The sequence below is a fragment of the Rhamphochromis longiceps genome, linkage group LG18 (assembly GCF_057381845.1).
Source record: "Rhamphochromis longiceps isolate RC_006_pf linkage group LG18, R_longiceps_female_GT1.1, whole genome shotgun sequence".
In the NCBI taxonomy this organism is placed as follows: domain Eukaryota; kingdom Metazoa; phylum Chordata; class Actinopteri; order Cichliformes; family Cichlidae; genus Rhamphochromis; species Rhamphochromis longiceps.
The window spans coordinates 28445024-28472160 of record NC_140574.1 but is presented as its reverse complement, the minus strand read 5'-3'; the positions used below and the strand labels follow the sequence as shown (position 1 = coordinate 28472160).

At 44.7% G+C, this 27137-nt stretch overlaps 1 protein-coding gene across 1 annotated transcript; it reads left to right on the top strand.

Moving 5' to 3' along the window:
• The first annotated feature begins 20695 nt into the window (after positions 1-20695).
• Positions 20696-23552, top strand: LOC146648579 (uncharacterized). Its single transcript, XM_085390474.1, has 7 exons — positions 20696-20939; positions 21405-21478; positions 21673-21728; positions 22063-22226; positions 22322-22494; positions 22811-22944; positions 23282-23552. Exons 2-7 carry the CDS (start codon positions 21412-21414, stop codon positions 23456-23458), a joined length of 771 nt encoding a protein of 256 aa, XP_085246600.1. The 5' UTR covers positions 20696-20939; positions 21405-21411; the 3' UTR covers positions 23459-23552.
• Positions 23553-27137: the final 3585 nt, after the last annotated feature.

Below are 27137 nucleotides of genomic sequence, written 5' to 3'. Positions count from 1 at the left end.
ATCTGCTTTGTCTGTAACGACAGTATCAAACTACAGAGCATTGTTTTTACTAAAATTCAACATTTTCCGATGAAAATTTGGCTACTTTTTTTTTTCTTTACTGTAACACGCACCTCAATGCCGTTTTTAGGATATTCTTGGTGATCACATTTTTTTCATATTTATGCTTTTGGCACTGAGGGTATCTAATACGCATGTTGTCACTGTGTTTGTACTACCAGCTGTGAGGGCTCTGCTTTTGCTTTGAGCAGTCTGTTTTTATTTTGTCTCGTGAGTGTGTGTGTTTTTCAAACGAGATCCTCGTCAGTTTGATTTTGTTACCACAAACTTTGTGTGAAGTTCACAACAGAGGTAAAGAGATTTAAACACCCCAGTTTAAGGAGGCAGGCAGGGGTTGGACCACCTGCACAGGGCTGGTGAAGCAGAGAGTGTCGGGAGGGGGGGGGGGGGGGAGATGTGCAACAGAAGCAGAGGGAACATTTTACAAGATGATAAATGGCAGATTTAGATGATTAAGGATTTGTTGACAAGATTAAAAGACACGTCCGTCAGAGTTCAACAACATTACAGTTTGATTAAATAAAAAAGTTTTTAGACTACACAAGGTTCATTTTCTCCTCTGATAGTAATCATATTAAACATGTCAAGAAAGAAAGAGTATAAAGAAAAATAGTAAATGTGTGTCTAATTAAACTCTTCCTGTGAGCCTTACATCATCCTTTAATATGTTTGGTGTTACAAACTTGAAGAAGCACGGAAAAGATCATCAGACATTAATCTAATCAGTTTTCAGCCTTCATTCGTATTGAAAAGTTGAAATCTTCCCTGCTAGACCCAAGTGCAGCGTTTAACACCGTCGGCCAGAACATTTTATTACAGCTATTATTAAATGGAGAGTCCTCTTCACACACTGAGGTTAATTATGAAGCTCCACAGGCTTCTGTGCAAAGACCAGTTCTGTTTACATTATATGTGCTTTAGAAGACATAGCATACCACAGGTCAGCTCAGCAACATTTCGACTTTGGCTTGTTTTTTCTGGTTAACGTTAATTACGTAATTTAGAATTAAAGTTTAGTGTTCTTAGCATTTAGGATGGCCGTGGCGAGTAACTCAAGTGCTGTAAACATTTCATGAAACCTCATCAAAAGTTATCTGAGTTGGAAGGGTGGCTGTTAATAAGCCATTCTTAAGGAAGGAGAACAGAGAAAAATAAGGCTGAGGTGTGCCAAATTACACAAGAAATTGACTGGAAAAAGAAATCAGCTGTAATATGTCTTATGGAGTAATGAATCCAAATTTGAAATATGCACGGAAGAGGTCCGAAGAGAGATACAACAGTGAATGTCTATAGCCGTCTTTAACACAGCGTGGATACTCTACCGTGCTTTGAGGCTGGATTTCAGCCAGTGTTGTTGGAGCTCTTATCCAAATTAATCAAATTATGAATGTAGAAAAGTTCCACCAGATTTTGATCGACCATGTAATACCACGTAGTGTCTGATTGGCTTCAACTTCATTTTTCAGTACGACAATGATCGCAAACATACTGCCAATGTAGTCAAAGTATGCCTGGATGAAACAACGCATCAGTCATGGATTGATCTCTCCAGGGTTCGAACCTCAAGATAATCGAAGCAGTGTGGGATCATCTTGACAGAAAACAAAACAAAAGGCAGCCAGCATCCAAAGAAGAGTCTCGGATGTCTTTCAAGAAGCCTGCAGAACTAAGAAATTACAAGAAAGCTTACCTATTAGAGTTTAAGCTGTGTTGAAGAATGAAAGGCAGCTTTAACTGGACAAAAGGGGGAAAAAAATCCCACATTGACAGCTAACTCAAGAGACAAAAAGCATTAGAACTCAAGTCATCACCTTACTTAAGGATAAATAAGTTAATTAATTACATTAATGCATAAGCAGAAAATAACCTACAGTAACTGCTTTGCGATATGGAAGTGCAAAAGACAACTGAAAGGGAGGATAGTTTCTATATATGTGGTTTCTATTAAGGGACAGAGGAACGATAAGAAATCAAGGACAAGGAGTGTGGTGTAGATAAGTGAGGAAATCCGATCATTACTACAAATTTAGTTGAAATTTAAATATTTTAACTATGGTGCCTCCTGTGAGGGCTGTCTGTTTTCCACATTCTGCAACGGTAAAATACGACTTAGAGGCGGATATTTGTTTTACCAAATGGACAATTGCTGTTGACAAAACTTGACTCTGAGAAAAAAAAACTCTTTCCCACAGAGGGGAATAAACTTATTCGAATATGAGCTTTTTTCCACTAAGACTTGTTTTATGGGGAGATGTACGAAATTATTTACCGGGTTACAAGCAATGATAATATCGGATGTTGACTCCTCAGCGTCATCATTTTCTATCTATTGAGAAATCCCATTGTAAAAGTAATGAAGAAAAAAACTATTCTGCCGTCTCACTCCTCCTTGACCCGCGGTGTGTGTGTGTGTGTGTGTGTGTGTGTGTGTGTGTGTGTGTGTGTGTGTGTGTGTGTGTGTGTGTGTGATCGGCGGCGTTGTTTGAACGGAATGCTGACATAATATTCACGGATTCTTCCTCGCGATTGGTAGAACTGTCACAGTAGGGGGCTGAGCAGATATCGACTCCCCTCCCGTTTCTTCTCTCATTTTATCCTAGTCTAGCGAAGCATCTGTTTTTCGCATCTTTCTCTTGACAATACCAATAGTTAGAGAGGGTTGTTTTTTTTTTTTTTGATTGCCTTCTTGCGAACGCCGTCTGTTTTCCACATTCTGCAACGGTAAAATATGACTTTGAGACGGGTATTTGTTTTACCAAACGGACAATTGCTGTTGACAAAACTCGCCTCATGGTTGACTCTTTCCCACAGAGGGGGGTGCTTTAATAAACTTATTCGAATATGAGCTTTTTTCCCCGCTAAGACTTGTTTTATGGGGAGATGTACGAAACCGGGTTACAAGCAATGATAATATCGGATGTTGACTCCTCAGCGTCATCATTTTCTATCTATTGAGAAAACTTATTGTTAAAGTATTGAAGAAAAAAACTCCTCCTTGGCCCGCGGGGTGGGGGTGGGTGTGTGTGTGTGTGTGTGTGTGTGTGTGTGTGTGTGTGTGTGTGTGTGTGTGTGTGTGTGTGTGTGTGTGTGTGTGTGTGTGAAACAAGATCGCCTGTCGCTGGTTTGTTTTTTCAGTCTCTCAAAGGGAAAAGTAGTATTCACTAAGCGATATTTATTCATTTTTTACACATAGGCAGTCTGTAGGTTACAAGCGGATAGAAAGTTCTTCTTTTCATCACAAGCTATGGTGTATCTTAAAGGTTTTTTTTTTTGTTTTGTTTTTTTTTTTTACTGCGTCTGTATTATAGGAAAATAAAATTACTATTGAAATCTCTACAGGAAGTCACTCTTTATTTCCATTACAAACGCCGGTGCAGCTTAAGAAAGTAAAATTACATCCGCTCTGTCTCTCTATACATCACAGAATCAGCTGCTGCATCACCGATGTGCTTAGGGAACATGACGCAACAGGTCTGAAAATGACTAGACACTTCCGGAGTATTTCCGGTAGGGTCATAAGGTCCGGATCGAGATTGAATATGTCATATTCAAAACCTTCTTCTTTGGGAGAGCAGATCTCATCGGACACAGGAACGCTGCAGAAGGAAATCCATCTTGTGTCTGTGCCTTAGAAATTGTGACGGACTCCTCTCTCTGCTTTTTTATTCCCCTCCAACAGATGACGCGCTTCCGGAGGTTTCCCCCCTCCCTCTAAAAACTTTTTTTTTCCCCAACAACAGATGACGCGCTTCCGGGGGTTCACCCCTCCTTTTTCAGGATGCAATTCGACACGGTTAGCAACAGATGGCGCGCTTCCGGGGTTCGCCCCCCTTTCTCAGGATATAATTCGTCACGCGGGGGGTTTCCCACCCCCCCTTCTCCGGATGCGATTCGTCACGCTCATTACACGCTTCCGGGGGGGAGGGGCGGGAGGTCAAAAGGTCGTGATTAGGGCCATCAATCACTTCGGATCAAATTTTGTCATAAGCTGTATGGGATTAACTCTCTCCCGTTGATGTAAAGGGGGGCCAAGTCAGTCCGTTGTCTCCTGAAGTCAACAATGAGCTCTTTGGTTTTCTTACTGTTCAGTGCCAGGTTGTTTTCTGAACACCATGCTGCCAGCTTCAGAACTTCCTCTCTGTAGTCTGCCTCGTCTCCCTTTGAGATGAGTCCGACTACCGTGGTGTCATCAGCAAACTTGATGATGAGATTGTTGTTGTGGGTCGGACTGCAGTCGTGGGTGTAGAGAGAATACAGGAGGAGGCTCAGCACACAGCCCTGTGGGGAGCCGGTGCTCAGTGTGTGAGTGGAGGAGAGATGACGGCCGAGTTTTACAGTCTGGGGCCGGTTTGTGAGAAAGTCCTTTATCCAGGCGCATGTGAGAGGAGGGAGGCCAAGAGTGACCAGTTTTGGTGATGAGGATGTCCGGGATGATTGTATTAAAGGCTGAGCTGTAGTCCACGAAGAGCATTCGGACGTAGCTCTGCCGCTGCTCTAGGTGACTCAGCACAGCATGGAGGGCTGTGGCGATGGCGTCTTCTGTGGATCTGTTTGCGCGGCATGCAAACTAGTGGGGGTTGAATTCTGGGGGGAGGTAATCCTTGATGTGCTGAAGGACTAGTCTCTCAAAGCATTTCATGATTACCGGTGTGAGGGCCACAGGGCGGTAATCATTCAGGCTGGAGATGGGAGACTTCTTTGGCCCTGGGATGATTGTGGCTGATTTTAGACAGGATGGGATGGCTGCCTGATCCAGTGAGAGGTTGAAGAGTCTGGTGAAGATGAGGGTGAGCTGGTGTGCACATGCTCTTAGTACCTTGCCAGGTACTCCGTCTGGACCGGCCGCCTTCCTGGGGTTCACTGCTAGGAGCACATGTCTGACATCGTGCTCCGTTACAGTGAGTGAAGCGGTGCAGGAACCATCACAACCAGAGTGCTGCTGTTATGATGTTTCAAAGCGGGCGAAGAAGCTGTTTATTTCCTCTGCCAGCTGCACACTCAGGTTTTCTGTTTCCGCAGTGCTGCCTCTGTGGTTGATGATGTCTTGCATTCCCTGCCACACCTCCCGTGTGTGCTGGACAGGTGGGACGTGATCAAGGCTGGACTGGGACAAAAAATCGGCCCGGGCATTTTGACTAGAGACCGGCCCACCAGGATAAAGATTGAAAATGTGACGTCATTCAGGGGTAAAACCGCAAAGGATTCTGGGAACTTGTGGCAAGAGGTACTAGCGCATGCAGGCTTTCAATTGAACTCAGTTACGCAGCGATAAAAAGAAATCCAAAAAATGGCAAGAAGCTGTTGTATTATTAACTTCAATAGCCGGTCGCATGACAGCCACGGGAAGCCGACGGGTAAAGAGATTTTTTTTATCGGATTACGTCGTTGAAGAGACATTTTTTAAGCCATGTTTCCGAAGTAAGAGCCGACGGATGGTCTGAATATACCAAATATAACGTCTCAGAACACTCCAGCTCACATGTTAGTCTGCTCCAAGCATTCCCACAAAGGTCAGAGTTTTGTTGTAGTTAATACGTCATTTTTCTTAACATAATTGGTGATATAGGTTACAAGCAAGTCTGGCGCTGAACAGAAATTGTCGCGCTATGCTCCTTTATTTATTGTGCATAAATAGTGAATTGTCCTGACACAATATTACGTTTCGCTTCTTTTATTACCATGGTACACTGACAAAAACAGACTTTTATTCACAGGAGAAAACAGTTGTTTTGTATCACTAATTGTCCGATTACAACATACAATATTATTGTCACTGCTACATTTCTGTAATGCTACCAGAGATTATTTCCACTACTAATTAATTACCGTTGAGCTCAAAGGTTATATTAATAAACGGTTAACGAATGTGTATCTATGAAGACGATTTGTGAGACTGGTAAACTTACCTTTGTTCATACGATGGTCTTTCGTTCTACACGGTGCATTTCAAGGTCCTGCACCCATCCGTCGGTAAACTGTACCTGGGCTTGTTGCAGTGACCTGAAGTTACTAAACTTCATGAGTGTATGCACTCACTCCAAGAACCGTATAATTATAAATCTGAGCGTGGTGAAAGTTGGGCAGCACGCTAACGTCTTTTGTCCACTCTGTGTGCTCGTAAGGGTCTGACCCTTTCACTCCTTTGATTTTTTCCTCGTATCTTTTCTTTGTCTTTTCGTCGAGTCTGTCTTTTTACGGACCGGCATTGTTCTCCTTTTGTTTTGTACATTCCTTTTTTGTGCGGCAAAGAAAAAACAAGAAGGTATTGGAACTGGAGAAAGAACGTTTTGCGGTGCTACAAATGCTTGCATTTGATGCGGTGCTTGGATTGTTTTGCCACTGGTTCCCGGCATGCAATGCGCGAAAATCACGTGATTGCTAAACAAGGGGGAGGGTGCATCCGGCCTCCTCGGCTGTAATTGGTCCAGCCCAGAGTCGATCATGACCAATTGGCCAATCCAACACCTTTCATTATATATATACCCTTCCTAAAAAAAAAAAATCCATCGGCCCATAAAAACAAAAAATCGCCAGCGGCCCACCGGGCAAATGCCCGGTATGCCCGATGGCCAGTCCAGCTATGGACGTGATGTTTCTTTTGTGGTCTGACTTGGCTTTTTTAATCCCCCTTTTCAGGTCAGCTCGAGCAGCCCTGTACAGAGCTCTGTCACCTGACCTGAAGGCGGCATCGTGGGCTTTGAGGAGTGAGCAGACCTCGCTGGTCATCCAGGGTTTTTGGTTTGGGAAAACCCGAATGCTTTTGTCCACAGTCACATTTGCAGTACAGAACTTGATGTAGTCCAGTACTGATCCTGTGAAAGTTTCTAGGTCCTGGTGTTCAAATATGTCCCAGTCTGTCTCTGTGAAGCAGTCCTGTAGTTTGGAGAGAGCATTTTCAGGCCAGGTAGTAACCATCTTTGTGGTGGGCCTGGCACTGCGCCTGAGGGTGGTGTAGGCAGGGAAGAGCAGGAGGGAGAGGAGGGGGTCATTTGATTGTTAGGTTTTTCTCTGTATGTATTATTGTAGGGTCTACCTTTAAATATAAAGTGCCTTGAGGCAACTGATGCTGTGATTTGGTGGTATGTAAATTGAATTGAATTGAATTGAATCCATCTATCCATTTTCTTCCGTTTATCCAGGGCGGGAGTAGCAGCCTAAGTAAAGAAGCCCAGACCTCCCTTTCCCCAGCCACCTCCTCCAGCCTTTCTGGGGGAACACCAAGGTGACATAATCTTACTAGCATGTCCTGGGTCTGCCCTAGGGCCTCCTCCGGGTGCGACATACCCAAAACACCTCAATCTGGCGGTGCCAGAAGGCATAGTCAGATGCCCGAACTACCTCAACTGGCTGGAGAGTTGTCTGGTCCTGGGTGGGGAACCAGACAAAGAGCAATTCAAAATCCCCTATGAGCAGAAGATCGAGGGAACCGTTCACCTGGATGAACAATTATACTGGGCGTACTGACAGTAGCCAGGCCTGGGGAGGGTACCCAACTGTGAGCGTCTGGTGGCTGGGTCTTAGTCCATGGAGCCTGTCTGGGCACAGCTTGAAAAAGGAACACAGACCCACACTTATGTAGGCCCAATGTGTGCTGGGCAGGGGTGGAGACCCTGGTGGACCAATCCCCAGCTACCAAAACTAGCAATTGGGGCATAATAGTACATTATAATGGTTTGCTGTTGACCCCAACAGTATATAAGCTGATGGAGCATGGCTCTATCAGTGAGTGGGGCAGCCTTAAGTGGTGAGCTGTAGTGGTATGGTCTGCTTGTGGTAACTGAGCTCTCTGTTTTCTTTGTCCTGTTAGTGAATAGCTGGTATGTGCTGGCAGCACAAGTGAACCTTTAACTTGGTTAACCGTCACCTTTTCTTTTTTCAGCATGCTTTAGTTTGTGGTGGTGATTTTGTAATCATACCTTTGTTACTCCCATCATCCCCTAGCCTGTCACGGCTGGCGGAGTGAGCCGTGTGGAGTGGAGGAAAAGGAGGACCCAAAATGCAGCAAACTGATGATGCGAGTGAAGTTTATTTACACGGTGGCAGTGGCAAAAACAGGCAATGAGTAATGACAAATCTAAACTGGGAGAAACTAAAGAGCAAACCTGAAATCTACAAAACGGAGAGCGGAGCAGAGAGACGCAGACTAAGGACCAGGATACCAAGAAACACAGAGATACACGGAAGAACGCAGACGAGCCGACAACGAACACAGACCGACACCCACTAAATATACACACACAAGGTAATCAGGTAATCACACACAGGAGGGAAGAACAGCTGAACCTAATACACATGAGGACCGGAGGACACAAGCTGAACACAATGACAACAGACACAGACCTTCAGAATAGAATAGGAAATCCAGAACATGAGCCTTCAAAGTAAAGCAGGAACACACAGACTGATTTACAACACAACACGGGGACATGAACAGAGCACCAAGGACAGACACAGGTAGGGCTGAATACACACCAAACTACAGGTTCAACCCTAAACCATTACAAAATCAGAATAAACACAAGGCACAAAAATGAACTTCAAGGAAACACAAAACGCTGGGTCAAAATGACCCAGGACCATGACAGTACCCCCCCTCCAGACAGCCCAAAACAAAAACAGATGACCAACCCAGGGCGGGCGGCGGGGGCCCAGGACGGAGGGACCAACACTGAACAAAAACAAGCCCCAGTGAACCAAGTGACTTGTCCAAAACAAACACACATGCTGGAGCACAAGGACAAAACACAGTTCAGGAGGCCGGCCCGGAGGCTGACAACTCAGAAGTCCAGGACAGTTCATCTTCTGAGGCCGGCCACGTCGGCGACCCAGATCCAAAAGCCGACCGAGCGGAAGGCAGCGGTGGCGGAGTGGAGGCAGTTCAGGGGGCCGACCGTGCACACGGCAGCGGCGGCAACAGGGAAACCGTCCAGGCGGCCGACCGTGCGGACAGCAACGGCGGCGACGAGGAAACCGTTCAGGCGGCCGACCGTGCGGACAGCAGCGGCGGCGATGACACAAGTCTGAAGGCCGACCGCGCGGAAGGCAACGGCGGCGTCTAGGAGGTCGTCCATATCGACGATGACGCTCCACCAGCGGCCCGACAGACGACCGCTGATGTCGAGGCGGCAGTCCGGGACCCGATGGCGGCGTGGCCTTCGTAGCACCAGACGAGACCGAAGCAGAGGCTGGACCAGGCGAAGCTGAAGCTGGACCAGACACGGAGGCTGAGGTTGAAGTGGAGGCTGGACCAGACGAGACTGAAGTGGAGGCTGGACCAGACGAAGCTGAGGTTGAAGCGGAGGCTGGACCAGACGAGACTGAAGCGGAGGCTGGACCAGGCGTGGATGAAGACACGGAGGCCGGACCAGGCGTGGATGAAGACACGGAGGCCGGACCAGGCGTGGATGACAGCAGCGGAACGGCTGCGAAACCTGACGGCAGCGGGACGGCAGCGGGACGGCTGCGAAACCTGACGGCAGCGATGCTGCAGGAGGTGATGTGGAGATGTGCTGGCTGGGTCCTCCAGGACCGTCAGCAGGTGTGAGGATGTGCTGGCTGGGTCCTCCAGGACCCTCAGCTAACGAGGCGTGGTGCTGGGTGGGCTCCTCGGGCCCTCCAGCAGACGACACTTGAGGCTGGCTGGGTTCTCCTGAACCCCCAGCAGACGACACTTGAGGCTGGCTGGGTTCTCCTAATCCCCCAGCAGACAAAGCATGAGGCTGGCTGGGTTCCTCGGGCCCTCCAGCAGACGAAGCAGGAGGCTGGACGTGCTCCCCGGGCCCCCCAGCGAAAACAGTCTCTGGACCAGTGGGCACCGGGGCCCCTGGAACACACAGGTCAGAACCAGCAGGCGCACGGGCCTCTGGCAGGGACAGATCAGAACCAGCAGGCGCACGGGCCTCTGGCAGGGACAGATCAGAACCAGTAGGCGCACGGGCCTCTGGAACACACAGGTCAGAACCAGCAGGCGCACGGGCCTCTGGAACACACAGATCAGCACCAGCAGGCACACGGGCCTCTGACAGGGACAGATCAGAACCAGCAGGCACACGGGCCTCTGGCAGGAACAGATCAGAACCAGCAGGCACACGGGCCTCTGGCAGGGACAGGTCGGAACCAGTAGGCACACGGGCCTCTGGCGAACACAAAGCGAACTGCGGCTGCACAGAGCAGTGACTCAGCTCAGGCAGCGACAGTCTGGTGCAGTCCTCAGCTGGCTTCTTAACCTCCAGGGGTCCAGAGTCGGCTGGGGGCTGGAACCCAGCCTCTGGGGAGGCCCTGGAGTGCGTGACAGTCTCTGTACTGGCCAGCTGTTGGGGACTGATTACTGCGTTATGTGGTGTGTCTCTCTGCTTGACATGAACAGGTGAAAAATTGTTCTTTTCAGGTTGGATGGACTTAACTTGTTGTACCGGAGGAGTAGGTGAAGATGACGGCTGAGCTGATAATAAGGCTGATGAGTCTTCTACCAACTGAGCTATTGACTGGGCTATGGACTGTAACATAGTGTCTAATAGGTCTGGCTGTGACTGTAATGGAGGTGACGAGTGAGCGGCTAACTGAGTTAGCGACTGCTGGGCAACTGACTCAACAAACACAGCCCCGGAATACATAGACACACAGTCCAAAACAGAAAAAGGGTCCTTCTCACTCACCACAGCCGGTGGTTCCGAAATCCTAATCTCCGGCTGTGGGGTGATGCGCCGACGGCGCGAACGTCGCTTCCTCCCGGGCAAAACCTCCGGCGGGCCGGGCAAAACCTCTGGCGGGCCGGGCAAAATCTTCACCGCCGGGCTGGGTTGGGAAGCGGTAGCGGCTGGTGGGTGAAGGTGCAGTTCGTGAAGAATGAAGTCCTGTGCGAGCGGGTGAAGAGAGTCCAGCAGCCAGGAGTGGGCTGAGATGAGTTGCTGTAGCCTGGCTTCTACAGCGCGGAGACACTCTTCCCCCTCATGCTCGAGCCATAGGTTGACCAACCTTGAAACTGTGTCGATTAATTCCTCCCGAAACTCCTGGGAAGGTGTGGATGCTGCTGGGTCCATGTTTGGTCGGCTCGTACTGTCACGGCTGGCGGAGTGAGCCGTGTGGAGTGGAGGAAAAGGAGGACCCAAAATGCAGCAAACTGATGATGCGAGTGAAGTTTATTTACACGGTGGCAGTGGCAAAAACAGGCAATGAGTAATGACAAATCTAAACTGGGAGAAACTAAAGAGCAAACCTGAAATCTACAAAACGGAGAGCGGAGCAGAGAGACGCAGACTAAGGACCAGGATACCAAGAAACACAGAGATACACGGAAGAACGCAGACGAGCCGACAACGAACACAGACCGACACCCACTAAATATACACACACAAGGTAATCAGGTAATCACACACAGGAGGGAAGAACAGCTGAACCTAATACACATGAGGACCGGAGGACACAAGCTGAACACAATGACAACAGACACAGACCTTCAGAATAGAATAGGAAATCCAGAACATGAGCCTTCAAAGTAAAGCAGGAACACACAGACTGATTTACAACACAACACGGGGACATGAACAGAGCACCAAGGACAGACACAGGTAGGGCTGAATACACACCAAACTACAGGTTCAACCCTAAACCAATACAAAATCAGAATAAACACAAGGCACAAAAATGAACTTCAAGGAAACACAAAACGCTGGGTCAAAATGACCCAGGACCATGACATAGCCCTTATTCAGGAATGTAACAAAGACAAATACAATATTTTTATTAGGGCATATTACTGTTTTAAGGAACACAAAATATAAGAAATTTCATAATGAATGTACATTTAAAAGCAAGTCTTTTAAATGTTTTGTATAAAGATCCATATCATATTGATGTTGAGTCTAACTTTCAAATGTTTCTTTTCATCCAACAGTCTGAAACTTGTTCCCACAATTTTGTAATAACACTGTAGAACATGCCATTATTTATATTGGTCATATTGGTTGTCAGCTAGTTAGCTGAAGTGAAAACCCTCAGTGTTGCTATCTTGGGCCTACAGCAAACCACCCTCCCTTTACTTCCTCACAAGTTAGTTTAGTTTTTTTTGCCATGATAGTATCCTGTTTCTTCTACTGCTAATGAAGTTGTTGTGACACTGAGGAAAAGCAGTGTTGCACTTTATAGATTGCAGAAGGATTTTTAAAACTTCAGAAATATTTCATGTGATCTTTATTCCTAAAGATGAGCATGAAAAGAAAAAATTACAAATTATATCAAAGAATGCTAAAACCTTTTTGTGTTACCTGCATGGGAGGAACATGATGCCCACTGGGACCAATAGAAACACATGCAGCAGCCAATCAGAGTGTACAGAGAATGCCAGAGCCTGTATCTGATGCAGAGACATGTTGATTACTCACCTGAGGGTTTCAACTTGTCAGGACTGAAACACCATGAAGCATCATTGGCCTACCCTCACAGTTTGGAAGAAAATTATTACCATTTCCCTGAGCCGCCAGCTAGCCGCACTGCACAGCATCATGATCATGGCTCCCAGTAGCATTCTACTCTGAGACACAATCATGCTGATCACTATATACACCCCAGGTCTCAAACATCAGAGTCCAGTGGGGAGTCAGGAGCATTAATAGAGGGGGCCAGCACAAACCATCCTAGATTTTATACACCCACACCCACAGGAGTTTGCATGGTTGAGGATTGTTTGTGGAAAATACTCTTTCAGCAGATGCAACAGAACGCTTCAAACTCCAAATATTGGTGGATCATATTAAGGTGAAGGAGGCCCTGCTTGCTGATTTCTATAGCAATTCTAGGTACCCTCATACCCAATGGATGCCAGGAGTATAGACAACCACACCAACTGGCACTCAGCATATTGCAGAGTGATGGATGGGGCATCTGTCATGTAAGGAGATACCAAGACCTTCAGGATGTTTGCTCTAAAGGTACGCTCACTGGCCAGTTTGCATGGACAGTTAGGGAGGAAAGGAATTGTAGAGCTGGAATGTGGGGCCCAGGTGTCAAGGTTGCTTGAAAAACTGCCACATGGTTTGCGGTCCAGTTTCCATAGATATTGTCAGCCTCAGAGTATTCCCTTTCCTACTGGCTCGAATATGAGCTGCAGGCGCAAGTTGATACTTCACTGTTCACGTCATGATCTGGAGGTATGACTGGAAATTCCATCAGGCACCTGAGTTCCTTGGTCTCCACCCCTGGGCGGAGCCATCATCTCTCCTGCAGTCCTGTACACCTGAAGCCAAATCTGGGTAATCAAGTTGAGGATTTAAGCTTACCTTGTTTTCCTGTGTCACAGTTTCCCTGGACCTTCTTCGCCACTGCCTTCAACCTCAGCTTGTTTTGGATAACCTCCACACTCTGGAAAATACAGAGAACCTCGACTGCCTGCCCTCCAGCTATCACTCACCACCTCGGATGCAGTGGAACTCAGGTCACCTTTGCCAATACTCACCTGAATTCTCTCCACCTTTCCCTCAAAGCCAAGCTCACCCCAGCTGTCAGTAAAAAATATTAATCATACCCACCTTCCCTAGGTGTCCTGCGCCCACCACCTTCCTAACCACGTTTGCTTCTCTTCCAGATACACCCGCTCCATTCCCATCGCAACTGTCACTTCACAGTTCACTCTCGCTGACCCACGGCCGCATCACTACTCTTTGCTATGAATTAATCTGTTTTCTTAATAAAACACTGTAAAACTTACGAGCCATCTCTGTTGTGGTTCGCTGCATTTGAGTCTAGTTTAGCTATCAGCCTGTGGCCATTGTGACAATTCAGCTCAAAGAAACCAGTATTTCAGACAGGAGAGGAAAGGAAGAAGTCATCCAGTAAGATAACCACTGCAGTGTTGAAGGGGTAAAAGGGCAGCCTGCAGAATTACCACTGAAAACCATGAGACAAGATCTCTGTGATATCCTAAGACCAAGGAACCACGGAGACCATGTTTAGCTCACAGTTGCTTCTTTATTAAGAGAACCGGGGCATGCGCCCCCACAGACTGAAAGCTCCCCAACCACTGTTGCCCCCTGGTGGACAAATCCCTGCCACAACATAACATTCCTCCCCCCTTAAACTGGAACTACTCTGTAGTTTTAATCCCTACAGAAAATACCCATAACCAAAAACTTCACCTTTATAAAAAAAAATGCAACAACCCCGTCCCCAGCCTTTATTGAAATTTCACTCCGGAATAGTGAACCTTTAGTCCAACAGTCTTAGGTTAACCTATAACAGTTCACCGTAATCACGGCACAAAGTCTCTCAGGTGCTCCGGCTTTCTCTTGGTCCTTTGCGATCGCCGTAACCCAGTGGCAGGTGATTCCAGCGAATCACTACTCTCCATATGTGGCTTCACCACTGGTGTAACTTGCACCTCTATGTGTCTCTCATCCTCGTCTCCTGTCTCAGCGCTGATGTTTGGGGCTGCCTTTGGGGGCTCGCCTGGGTGGCCTTCAGGCATTCCTGCTGCCAGGCACGGCTCCAGGCGGGCAAACAGCTGATCGACGTGACGCCTCACCACTGTCCCATTGCCCAGCATCACCAAGTAGGAAACAGGCCCCGTCATCTCCTGTATAAGTCCTGGTATCCATTTGGGTCCTCTGCCATAGTTTCTGGTATATACTGTGTCCCCAATAACAAACATGCGTTCCTTGGCATGTCTATCATGATACCGTCTTTGGCTATCTTGTTTTGCTGTCACTTTTTGTTTCAAGTCAGGGTGTATGAGATCAAGAGTACACCTCAACTTCCGGCCCATCATCAACTCAGCGGGAGACTTCCCTGTTGTGGACTGTGGTGTGATTCTGTAACTAAACAGAGCCCTGTTTAACTTGGTTGCCAGTGTGTCTCCAGTACTCTTTTTCATGAGTTCTTTGAACGTTTGCACTGCTCTTTCTGCTAACCCATTGGAGGCGGGGTGATATGGAGCGGAGGTGACGTGAGTGATTCCGTTCTTTGCCATGAACTCTTTAGTTTGTGCACTTACAAAACACTGGGCATTATCTGAGACCACCATCTCAGGAAGGCCGTGCGTGCTGAAACAATTTCTCAGGCAGTCTATGGTTGCAGCTGCTGTAGCGGATGGAACTGTATACACATCTAACCATTTGCAGTGGGCGTCCACTATTACTAAGAACATTTTACCCAAAAACGGGCCAGCATAATCGATATGTATCCTTCTCCAGGGCTTTTCTGGCCACTCCCAGGGGTGTAGCGGTGCCTCTTGTGGCCTGTGTCTATGTTCTTGACATGTACTGCAGGACCTCACCTTGTCTTCAATGTCATTCTCCATATGCGGCCACCACATGTAGCTTCTGGCCAGGCCCTTCATGCGGCTCATTCCTGGGTGTGACTGATGTAGCTGTTCCAAAAGGGGGCGTCGACCTCGTTCTGGTATCACCACCCTCGCCCCCCACAGCACACACCCATCCTGCACACTCAGCTCCTGTTGTCTCTGTCTGTAGGGCTGAAAATTAGGATGCTGCGTAGTGGGCCATCCTCTCATAGCATACTCACGCACTCTGGAGAGTATGGGATCTTTGGTTGTCCATCTTTGCAGCTGCTCAGATGTCATCACGCCCTCCTGGTCCTGATCTACCATCAACACTTGGTCCTCAGCTGCCACCTCTTTAGGGAGGTTCTCTGGAAGAGGGAGACGACTCAGACCATCAGCATTACTGTTATTTTTGCCTTCTCTGTATTTAATGACATACTCATAGGCTCTTAATAACACTGCCCATCGCATGATCCTCTGTGACGCCATCTGAGGGACGGCCTTCAACTCATGGAACAAACTTATCAATGGCTTATGATCCGTGATAATCATGAACTTCCTGCCGTACAGGTACTTATGAAAATACTGTACACCAAATATCACAGCCAATCCTTCTTTATCCAGCTGTGAGTAGTTCTTTTCTGCTGCATTCAGGGTACGCGATGCAAACCCAATGGGTTTTTCCTGACCATCTGGCATGCGGTGAGCTAGTACTGCTCCCACTCCATAGGGGGACGCATCGCAGGAAAGAATTAAATCCTTTTGCTCATCATAGTGTACCAATACACTGCTTGACTGCAACAGTTCCTTTGATTTGCCGAAAACCTTCTCCTGTGCTGGTCCCCAACACCATGGTTCCCCCTTTCTCAGAAGCTTGTGCAGTGGGGCCAACAGTGTGGACAAGTTTGGCAAGAACTTATTATAGAAGTTCAACAACCCCAAATAAGCTTTGAGCTCTGTCACTGATTTTGGGGGTGGCGCCTCCTGCACTGCTTTCACTTTTGCCGGCACTGGATGTAAACCGGTCTTATCTACCCGATGTCCTAAAAATGTCACTTCCTTCTCCATGAATTGACATTTGCTCCTTTTTAAGCGCAGGCCCGCCTCCTCCAAGCGCTGCAGCACTCCCTCCAGTGTTTGAAGATGTTCTTTGTCATTCTTTCCCGTCAGGATGATGTCATCCAGATACACTGCGACATTGGTCAGACCTTGCAACACACTCTCCATGGTGCGCTGAAAAATGGCAGGACTTGAACTCACACCAAATGGCAACCTGGTGTATGTAAACAAACCCTTGTGTGTGTTCACTGTGACATACTTTCTAGATTCCTCATCAAGTACAACCTGTTGATATGCGTGACTCATATCTAACTTGGTGTATTTTTCTCCTCCCGCCAGCCCCGCTATCATGTCCTCCATTCGTGGAATGGGGTATTGTTCTACAGGCGACACCTTGTTAACAGTCAGTTTGTAGTCACCACAAATTCTGGCGCTGGAGTCTGGCTTTAGTATGGGTACAATGGGTGCGGCCCACTCTGAGAATTTCACTGGTTGGATGATTTTCTCCTCCAACAGTCTCTCCAGTTCCTGCTCCACTTTCTTTTTCATAGCAAACGGAACTGATCGGGGCTTATAGAAGCACGGTTTGGCATCCTTAGCTACATGTATCTTTGCCGCAAACCCCTTCAGCGTTCCCAACTCATCCTTAAACACTGTTTCATGTCTGGCCAGTATCCGCTGTAAGGCATCCTCTCCGCCTTCGATCTTATGTACAGGTTGCCAGTCTAATTGGAGGGCCTTAATCCATCCCCGACCCATCAAACTAGTTCCAGCCCCTTCAACCACCACCACATCCAGTGTTTTCTTACTGTCTCTGAATTCCACCTGCACTTGGGCTGCTCCCCACACGGGTACCTTGTGGCCTCCATACGTTCTCAGTTTGATTCCACACTTGCTTACTTTGGGCGCCTTACTGCCTTCAAAAAGTTTTTTAAATGACTCCTTCGACATGATAGTGTAACCACAGCCTGTGTCTACTTCAAATGTCACATTCTGTCCATTTACTTTTAGCTTCTGTCTGATGGGTTCTTCCCTTGGGATGCTAATCTCCTCATGCACATTATACATAGTCACACTTGCCTTTATGTGGTGCATTTCAGCTCCTTCTTCCTCACTCTCCACATTCTCCTCTTCCAAGAAATGGGCTTGTTTACCTTGTCTGCCACGCCCTCCTTTTTGTTCCATTTTCATTCGGCAAACCCTTTTTATGTGTCCCACCTTTCCACAGTTGTGGCATTTTTCTGAAACAAACCTGCAGTCCTTGGCCACATGATTTAGTCCTCCACATCTGTAGCACTTCCTGACAACCTGTTGTGACGTCGAGCCGCCGTCCTCCATCTTGTTCACGGCTCCTAATCCTTTAGTGAATCGCGACTGTTCTGTCATGCTCTTCAAATCCACAATGTCTCTGTTAGCAGCCTCCATTGCTTGAGCAAACTTCAGCGCCTTTTCAAATGTTAGCGAATCCTCTGCTAACAATCTGCGCTGTATTCTGTCGTCGCTTATTCCACATACTAAACGATCCCGCAGCATCACCGTCAGGGAGTCACCAAAGTTACAGTCCTGTGCGAGCTTCCTCAGCTCCGCTACATAATCGCCCACACTTTCCTCCGGCCTTCTATTCCGTGTGTTAAACTTCCACCGCTGCACAATTTCACCCGGCTTAGGGTGAAAATGATTGTTCAACAATCCCACCAACTCAGCATAAGAACGATCCCCTGGCTTGACCGGACTGAGTAGGTTCCTAATCAGGGCATAGGTCTGTGCGCCCACGCAACTCAACAGTACCGCTCGCTTCTTCTCCTCCTCCTTAATATCATTCGCCACAAAGAAGTAATCCAAAATCTCACAATATTCCTCCCAGGATTGCAGCTCGCTGTCGAACGGTGCCACCGAGCCCAAAGTGGTAGCCATTATTCCACACCGAGGGTTACGCTCCACTTCCCACAGATGCTAGCGCTGTACCACTTGCCAACCTCAGTTCATAAGTCACTTAGCACGGTGTAACTTCACAGCAAAACCTGGCTTTTACCCTCGTCGCCATATGTGATATCCTAAGACCAAGGAACCACGGAGACCATGTTTAGCTCACAGTTGCTTCTTTATTAAGAGAACCGGGGCATGCGCCCCCACAGACTGAAAGCTCCCCAACCACTGTTGCCCCCTGGTGGACAAATCCCTGCCACAACATAACAATCTCCATGTCCTCTAAGGTGAGGCTGTCTCTTTTAGCATTTCTCTTGTTTTCCAACCAGGATGGATTTTCAAAATCCACCATGCTCTCACTGCCAAGACACTTGGGCTGGCAGAGCACACTCAGCCAGTGAATGCCCTTAAGCAGAAATCTTAAGGATCTGGCACTACAGGATCAGCCCACACACATGTGGTCACCCTGTTAGAGCCTGTCTGACTTGGCCCTACAGGTGTCAAGATGCACCTTGGCTGGACATTACAAGGTCCAGCTCAAGAGGTAATGCAGCAATTCAATTCAATTCATTTTTATTTATACAGGGCCAAATCACAACAACAGTCACTATAATGATAAGGATAAGATTTATTTGTCAGTTGCAGTTGCCTGCAGCTGACCATACAGACAATACCTAAAATATACAAACTTACATTGGGGAGAAATGTCAGGCCAGGCAGCAACAAAGGGATAGACAGTGAGATATGTAACATATAGGGGCAAAACAGGGTTTCTGCCTATGATGACTTCCAACAAGGAAGTCATCATGAGGAGAAAACAAAAAACTCCATAGCATATAAAGAAGCACAAATATCATCACACTATAACACCATGAAACACAGACAAGCCGCTTTACATTGCAAGGTAGATGCTACAATAATACATACAGAGAAAAACCCAACAATCATATGACCCCCTGTGAGCAAGCACTTTGGCGACAGTGGGAAGCAAAAACTCCCTTTTAACAGGAAGAAACCTCCGACAGAACCAGGCTCGGGGGGGGGGCATCTGCCACGACCGGGTGGGAAGAGAAAGAAGGAAGACAGGTTAAAAGACATGCTGTGGAAGCGAGCCAGAGATGAATAACTCTTGACTAAGGAGCACTTGACTGAGGACCAGTGTTATTTCACCACCCGTCAGTCCCAGAATGCAAACCTGTTTTGAGATGTTGGAGAGACTATGGCAAATGGATGTGCTACCCTTTTGCACTGCCAAAGCCAGCACCAGGTCGTGACAAGAAGCTATTAAGCTTCTTGAGACATTGGTGGAGTTAAGCTGTATGCAACACAGCTCCTACAGGCTTATAATATGTCTACGCTGTCTGCACCTAAGGAGGCAGTTCTCCCTGTGCGCCACAGTACAGAGCGCAGATTGTTGAAGTCACTGGAGCATGTCCTTGCCTACACAACAGAGATTCAGAGACTGGAAAGGGGAAGTTATGTTTTCAAACTATACTGTATCTTTGTAAGGTCTACAATATAAAGCGCTTTGAGGCGACTCCTGTTGTGATTTCCCGCTGTAGAAATAAAATTGAATTGAAATTAAAATTAAAATTGAGCTGAGAATACTCCGACTAGCTGCTATATCCCATGCCACATGGCGCAGCATAACGGCAAGAATTGACTTGTATCAGTGACTACCTTCTCCCTGGATGTACTTTGGGGCCACAACTCCTGGCAGTTCAGTCTCTTCTTCGAGATTGAAGAAGTCACTTGGATGGGTGACAAAACATTTCTCCCAAAAAACGCTACATCCAGATCAACAGAATCAACTTTTTGGAGATTTACTTTCCTGGATGACTGAGAATGCATCAAGACGATGTTTATATTATTTCCTACAATTTCAGAACCACTCCCCTACTGGCCAGCTACAGTTTGTGCTTAATGTGTGCCAATGATAAATACAGTTTTCGTGCTGTGACATCATCTCTCACTGGACATTATTACAAGAGGACAGCACTGAACAGCGTTCTAGTGATAGTGGGTTATTGTGTCTGCTATAACACCATGTATGAATCACATCATTTCCTGTCACAGTTACCCAAAAGGGGTTTTGGGGTCAGTTTACAAAGTGAGGTACAGTGAGGATTATTAAAAGAATGAAGAAAAGGAAAACACTGCAGTGGAGAAAATGTTCAGATCAAACACCAAACAGTTTTCTGAGGAAGTCTTTAAACCTTCCAAAACAAAGAACATTCCCTAACTCTCACATGTTGGCCTATCTCTCCCTGATAAGGAGGTGTCTCACTATCTGTCTAATGTCACCCATGAACTTACAATGGCCCCACTGTATCAAGTGTGTGTAATGAAAGTGTTACTGGGAAAGGCATGTGTGGAATACTCTGTTCAGTCTGCGGCCATCATGACTGAGCTTTGGATAATTTAAAAATAATGATTGGATAATCAATCAATCGACTTGACTTGCGGTTGCAGCATACATAAGTGAAGCAGAATAAATTCACAGAAAGATTTCCAGGTTTCCTGAATCTACAGTGCGTGACGTCATGCTTCTTCTTTGTTCAGAAACGTGTCATTGTCCTCAGGCAGAGAATCACAGTCATTGACAGTAGAGGGACAACTGAAGGTAACAGCTTTTTACTATTTCTTTTATAGCATTGTTACTATAGCACAACCATGACAGGTGACTTTATTATTCGATTTGATTCATATGAGAGCTTTAATCCAGAATAGTTAATCATAGTCGAGGCTATTTATCTTCTGAATGTATGAACAAAGCAAACGTATCATGTCCTTTCTTTTCTGTGGATAAAAGTAGTTGGTGGCAATGGAAAATTGCATTTATGTTGTTAAAATTCACAAGTCAGTGTAACTTAGTGAAGACGTAAAACTCGTACGAGGAAAGAAGTTTCTTTGTGTTTGATTATGTGACCACTGAGACGTCCCAACTTCCGTATGTACGCATGTAAAAAGGGGGAAGTAACACAGGAAAATGCTTTTTGAAAAGTGCTACAGCAGCGTCTCTGTGCTTTCTAATGAATGCTGCATGCTTATTGATACATGCGTATGTGTGCACATTTGTATCACTCAGATCAGCCATGAAGCTGTTTCCACATCATCCTGTTATTTGGTCCAGTTTGTTGGTTTTGTGGTTCACACAATGTGGTAAGTGAAAGAGTAATCACAATGTACACAGACACTCTGTGAACAAATGGGCTATAAGGAATAGCTATGAAAACATTTGACCTTAAGTCATTGGTGTTTTTTTTTTTTTAAACAAACGATTTCCTTTAATATTACTTTAATCAGGGTGGTATTCAGCTTTATTTCCTTTTCTTCTTCTTCTTCTTTTCCCCAAGAATCTGAGGGCCACACTTTGAATGCCTGTCAAGAGAAAATGGATGACCAGTACGAGGTGAAAATAAACCTATCCTTTTATCTTTGAAAGACCATACATACATGGTGCTTGTACCATTAGGTCCATAAGTATTTGAACAGTGAGACAGTTATTGTAGTTTTGACTCTGTACACAACTACAGCCGATTTGAAATTAAACAATCAGGAAGTCATTGAAATCCAGACAGGAATTACAATTTTATGTATAAAAATGGCTGTAATGGCTTGCCACTCTTTACTCCAGCACCATTGTGTTGGTGTACAGAGACTGTCCAAAAATGTATGGCTCTAACTAATAAATATAAATATGGTGCGTTTTTTAATGTTTCAATGTTCTGATCTTGTATGTGAAGTTGGGTATGGTTCTCATACGGACTTCAGCTCAGCAGGATTCCTATGAAGACCTTACAGATATAAAGGAGAAGTTTATCTGCCTCCTCTACCCAACAAATGAGCTCAACTGCTCCTGGTCATTCAACACTTTAGAGAAGGATACTAAGCTCTCTGTGTTTATCAGGTATTCTTATTTTTAAATAGAGCTTTATTTACAAATAAGGTACAATAAGCTGAAACACTGCTTTGAGTCTGTATCTCCTCTGTCTCCCCTACCAGCATTTGTGATGATGAAATACTGGTTGAGTCACTAAACTATACTTCTGTGGAAAGAGCTGGATCAGCGTCTTTGATTCTCAGCAATAATATGGCAGAAGTCATCCTTCATTTGAACAAGTCCATGCAGAACAAGTGGACGTCTTACACCTACGTGTATGACATGGACATGCTGGGTAATATTTCAAGACTATTAAGTAGTTATAAATGACAATGCTATAGATCAGATTAAAAAAAATACAAATATCTCTCTCGCTTTTGACAATTTTTCTTCATCAGTAATTAAAAAATTTCTGTCCTTTGAGATCTTGAAGGCTGTGACTAAAACTGGGGGTTAGTGCCAAGTACAGGGGTATGGAGTGGTAACCTGAAGTTTCAGTTCAGACTCCAGTGTATTTCAGCCACAATCTACAGCAGATGTTCAGAATTAAACGTTTCCAGTTATTTTACTAATTGTGCATGTGTGTCTGTGTGTCTGTGTGTGTGAGACAGAGCTCCTTTCTCCACCTCCAAACATCTATGCTTCAGTCAAAGGTGGAGCCCTGGTTGTATCATGGGGTCTGCCTCGCACCAGAGAAGTCGTTAACTCTTATTGTTTTGAATACCAGCTGGACAAAGGTGATCAGGTACAGTATCTCTGATCACGGATCTTTCTTGTGCACATATGACAGGATTAATGAATGAGACAAACTTGGTGAAAAACTCAACTCAGTGAGGACTAAAGTATTTTTAATGTTTTAATTAGAGAAAAACAAAAATGACTTTTTAAAGTAGAAAATGTGAACATCTTTTGATAAATGCTGGTTACATTTTTTTCCATTCTCAGAAGCAATAAATAACACATTCTGATAGGTTTAGCTGTACTCAATAGAAGTTGAAAGTCAGAGCAGTCTGAGGTACAGAGGAACATTAAGGTAAACCCAAGATTTATTTATTTATTTTTAATGGCTCTTTTCAAAACAGGAACAGCCAATATACTTGATCGCCCAGCAGTCTTACAGAGAGCCAGTTTCAGATGCCACACGCACCTACAAACTGAGAATGAGGACACGAATAACAAATACCTGCTCTGGATCATCTCAGTGGAGTGAATGGAGTGATGGTGTTGTCGTGCAGAATGATTCAACCGATGGCTGGTGATCCAGTGTCAGCGACTGGTTGAAGGGCTAGTGTCTGAAAGCCTTAGTAAATGTTATTATTTTTGAAACTTTTCTTTCTTGGTCATATTCTTTCTTGGCCCTGTGAAACTGCATTTCGTTGCCCTGTACCTGTGCATGTGCAATGACAATAAAGTTGAATTCTATTCTAATTCTATTCTATAGGAATTGACAAAAAGAGATATTTTCTTTAACCATTTCACATATAGTGGCCACTATAATGAACAGCTATTCAAAGACTGTTTTCTTGTATTTGTGTCAGTGTTCATAGTTTACTTGCACATAAACACAACACAGTGTATATTATTTATTCGTTTTTCCAAATTCATAAGTCAAAACATATGTTGTCCACAGGTGGACATTTTAAAAAACATTTTAAAAAAGTTTAAAAAAAAGTTCAACAATCTTTTTTCATGCCTAAAGATGAATAAAAATACTTAAGAAAACAATCCTGATTGAGGTTGTCATAATTCATGCATGAAAGGGTTAAGCAAAGTTGGATGAAAGCTGCTTCCATGTAATATAATGTTTCTTTCTGTTGGTTTCTAAATACAGATGTGTAAAGTCTTTCTTGTCTTTAAAAATGGCAAGGTCTAAGACCCTCACCTTGCGATACTAATAGCTTAATATTAGGATTGTTATTTAAAAAAAATGTGAAAAGCAGGTAGTGCTAGAAACCAAGTAACAGTGTAGCGTCCCCACCAAATAATGTGTTAGGGGGAAAAACATGATCCTGATTAAACAATCTTCTTCCCCTTTACTCAGGTAGAGCTTCCAAAGACCAAAGTCTTTTGTGGGGACATGACTCTGAAAACTCTAATTCAAGCACTATTTATGCAATCTACATGAGTCCTACTGTACTGTCAAGAGGTCATCCTTAGCTTTCCATGGTTGCCACATTTGAGGGGGTTAGACTAACAGAGCAATATTGTTTTCAAGATAATGAGAATTGCAGCTTTTATGGAAGTTCAGTTTATTTATATAGTACTAAATCACAACAACAGTCACCTTGAGGTGCTTTATATTGTACAGTAAAGACCCTACAATAATACAGAGAAACCCCCAAGAACCAGACCCCAAGAACCCCTTTCAGCACATGACATAAATGACACTTGACATGACAAGACATAATGTGGATTGCACAACACTGGACATTATATTCTTCATTTCCAGTTAATACTTGTACAGCTGCTGTTATTGTGTATATATTTATTTATATTTCTTCATACATTCTTATATAGTTCTATATTGTGTATTTTGTTGTACAGTTATTTTATTTTCAACTTTAATTTATATATTTTATCTTATTCTTTCCCAGTTAAATTTACCCTTCATTCTAATTTGTGTTGTACAGTTATTTCATTTTTAACCTTAATTTATATTTTATTCCTTCCTAGTTAAATTTACCCTTTTTAATTTTTCACATTTATTTCCTATCTTATTCATAGCCTTTTCCTTTTTTGTTTTCTTTAGGTCACGAGCAGTTGTCCAAGCATTTCACTACATATCGTACTGTGTATGACTGTGTACGTGACAAATAAAATTTGAATTTGAATTTGAATTTGACACTCTACATTGTCACACATCATTCAAATCTGACATTTCTCTGTGATGACCCACACCACCTTGACTTCTTTTTGGTCTGCTTGAGTGTCAGGTCTTATTTGCTGGCACTGGAAGGCTGATGTGGCACGTTTGTGTGCCAACACTCTATAAAAGACCTCAGAGCTCAGTTTTTTTTATGGCTCTCCTCTCTGAGACACCTTTTTCGATTGTGTTCTTTCTCCAAACAACCTTGCATACACCATTTCTTTGACCGTGTGATGGTTTTGTGTATTGTTTTTGTAATTTGCTATTTCTAGTATTTAATAGAAGTTTAGTTCAGTGCATTTGAGTTTTGAGCCCGCACACAGAGAGCCTTGACAGATCGTTTACAGCACTGCTTGTATTGACTACACACCATGGTTACACTAAATTTTGATGAGAACTCTCTAAAAGAGTTTTTGAGAACTCTCTTAAACAGAATGCAACAAAGAAAGATTCCTTTCACGGGCCGGTGACCTGGGTGGCAGTTGAGGAACCAAATCCCACAGCTTCAGAACTCTAGCTTACACAATACTGCTTACTCATACTTTGGATGTCATCATTTTGTCCCTTTCAAGGCTCCGAGTAGGACTGCACTTTCACAATTCTGAGTAAAATCCTTTCTCACTCAGTCTCCCGTCATATCATCCATGACCATTATTACTACCATGGCGTATCGACGAGCTGTATCTGACTCATAGGTGTGCAAAAAACCCACATCTCAACAATGAGAATTTATTTGTTAAAATTGTGTTTTAGCGTTCAGATGTGTTTCTATGCTGCTGTATAGGTGGTAATGATGTAATGATTCAACACCACAGTTACTAAAATCATCTCTGTGTTCACACTTTTCAGTTGTGTGATCTTGTTGAGCACATCATTGGTGCCTTGAGCCAAAGCAGGTTTGAAGGACTAACCTGTCTAGTGATGCGCAGCAAATGTATTATATTTGTTAAAATAGTATTTGAGATGCATACAGTGAGACCCAAAGTTCTAATCTGGACAATAATTTGCATGCAAAAGCCAGGTGCAGCAAAAATGAAAACTCATATATGCAAATTGATGTTTAATTTCTTTAAAAAAAATTTGTCGGAAGGTTAAATGAAATTAAATTTTCTGGCAATTATTTCATGTTTAGGGCTTCACAGGTTTAAAGCAGATTTTTTAAGACTTTTTGTCATCTGGCATATAAACTTTCATCATTTAAACTTTTAAACTTGTTGCATGAGAAAGCCAAATAACAAAGTTGACCTTAACATCAGCACAAATTTAATGTGAGAAAATAGTTTAGAAAGAAGAAGTGGGGGTGGTTTGGTACCTATTTGTTAGAAAGTCATACCACAGCATCTACTTTAAACTTCCTTAAGCTGCAGACAGAGGTCCTCTGGGATTGGTCGCAAAAAAAGCCAAATAAGGTGAAAATCAAAAGAAAAAGGAAGAACATAAAAATAGATTAAGGGCAGAGGGCATCTTGTGACTCGTCTCTCTGGTTCTTTTACATTAATGTGTTTATTTTAAAATTATATAAGTGTAAACTGTACTATGTGTGTTGTTACTGTGAGTAAAAGAACACAATTATTAGACTATAATGTGTTAAATTTGCTTAGATGAGAGGGTCCATCAGTAGATCAGAGGAACAGGGAGGGATTTGTCTGTGTGTTTCAGTTTGGCTTAGCTGTAGGCTTGAGAGTGTGTGTAATTGTGTAGAGGGAAAGGAATTTATTGCCACTGGGGGTCTGCCTGTAATGAAAGGAGACAGGAAGCTACAGTTGGGGGATGCTGATGCTGATGCTTGTACCTCATAATTGTTATAACTTAGAAGTAGGTTTGCAGGAGCCTCTCCACATGCTTATCTGTAAATGTAAGACAAGAAGAAGTCAGTGGCCCAGTGGATGCAGAGTGGGGGTCTCAGTGTTTTGTATGTTTTGTAAAGGAATTTGGTGTAGCTTGGGAGAGAGGAGATTACTTTTATGACCGGCAGAAAGTCACGTACACAGAGACACACATACACAGTGCTTTAACTGTTACGACGCACCCACACTCACTCATGTGCACTCACACATACACACGGGTACGCG

Excerpts from the sequence above, each read along its gene's own strand:
- LOC146648579 (XM_085390474.1), top strand. The coding sequence starts at position 21,412 with ATGAAGCTGTTTCCACATCATCCTGTTATTTGGTCCAGTTTGTTGGTT. Across the intron at positions 22,227-22,321 it reads AAGCTCTCTGTGTTTATCAG|CATTTGTGATGATGAAATAC; the intron begins GTATTCTTATTT and ends CTCCCCTACCAG. Across the intron at positions 22,495-22,810 it reads GTATGACATGGACATGCTGG|AGCTCCTTTCTCCACCTCCA; the intron begins GTAATATTTCAA and ends TGTGTGAGACAG.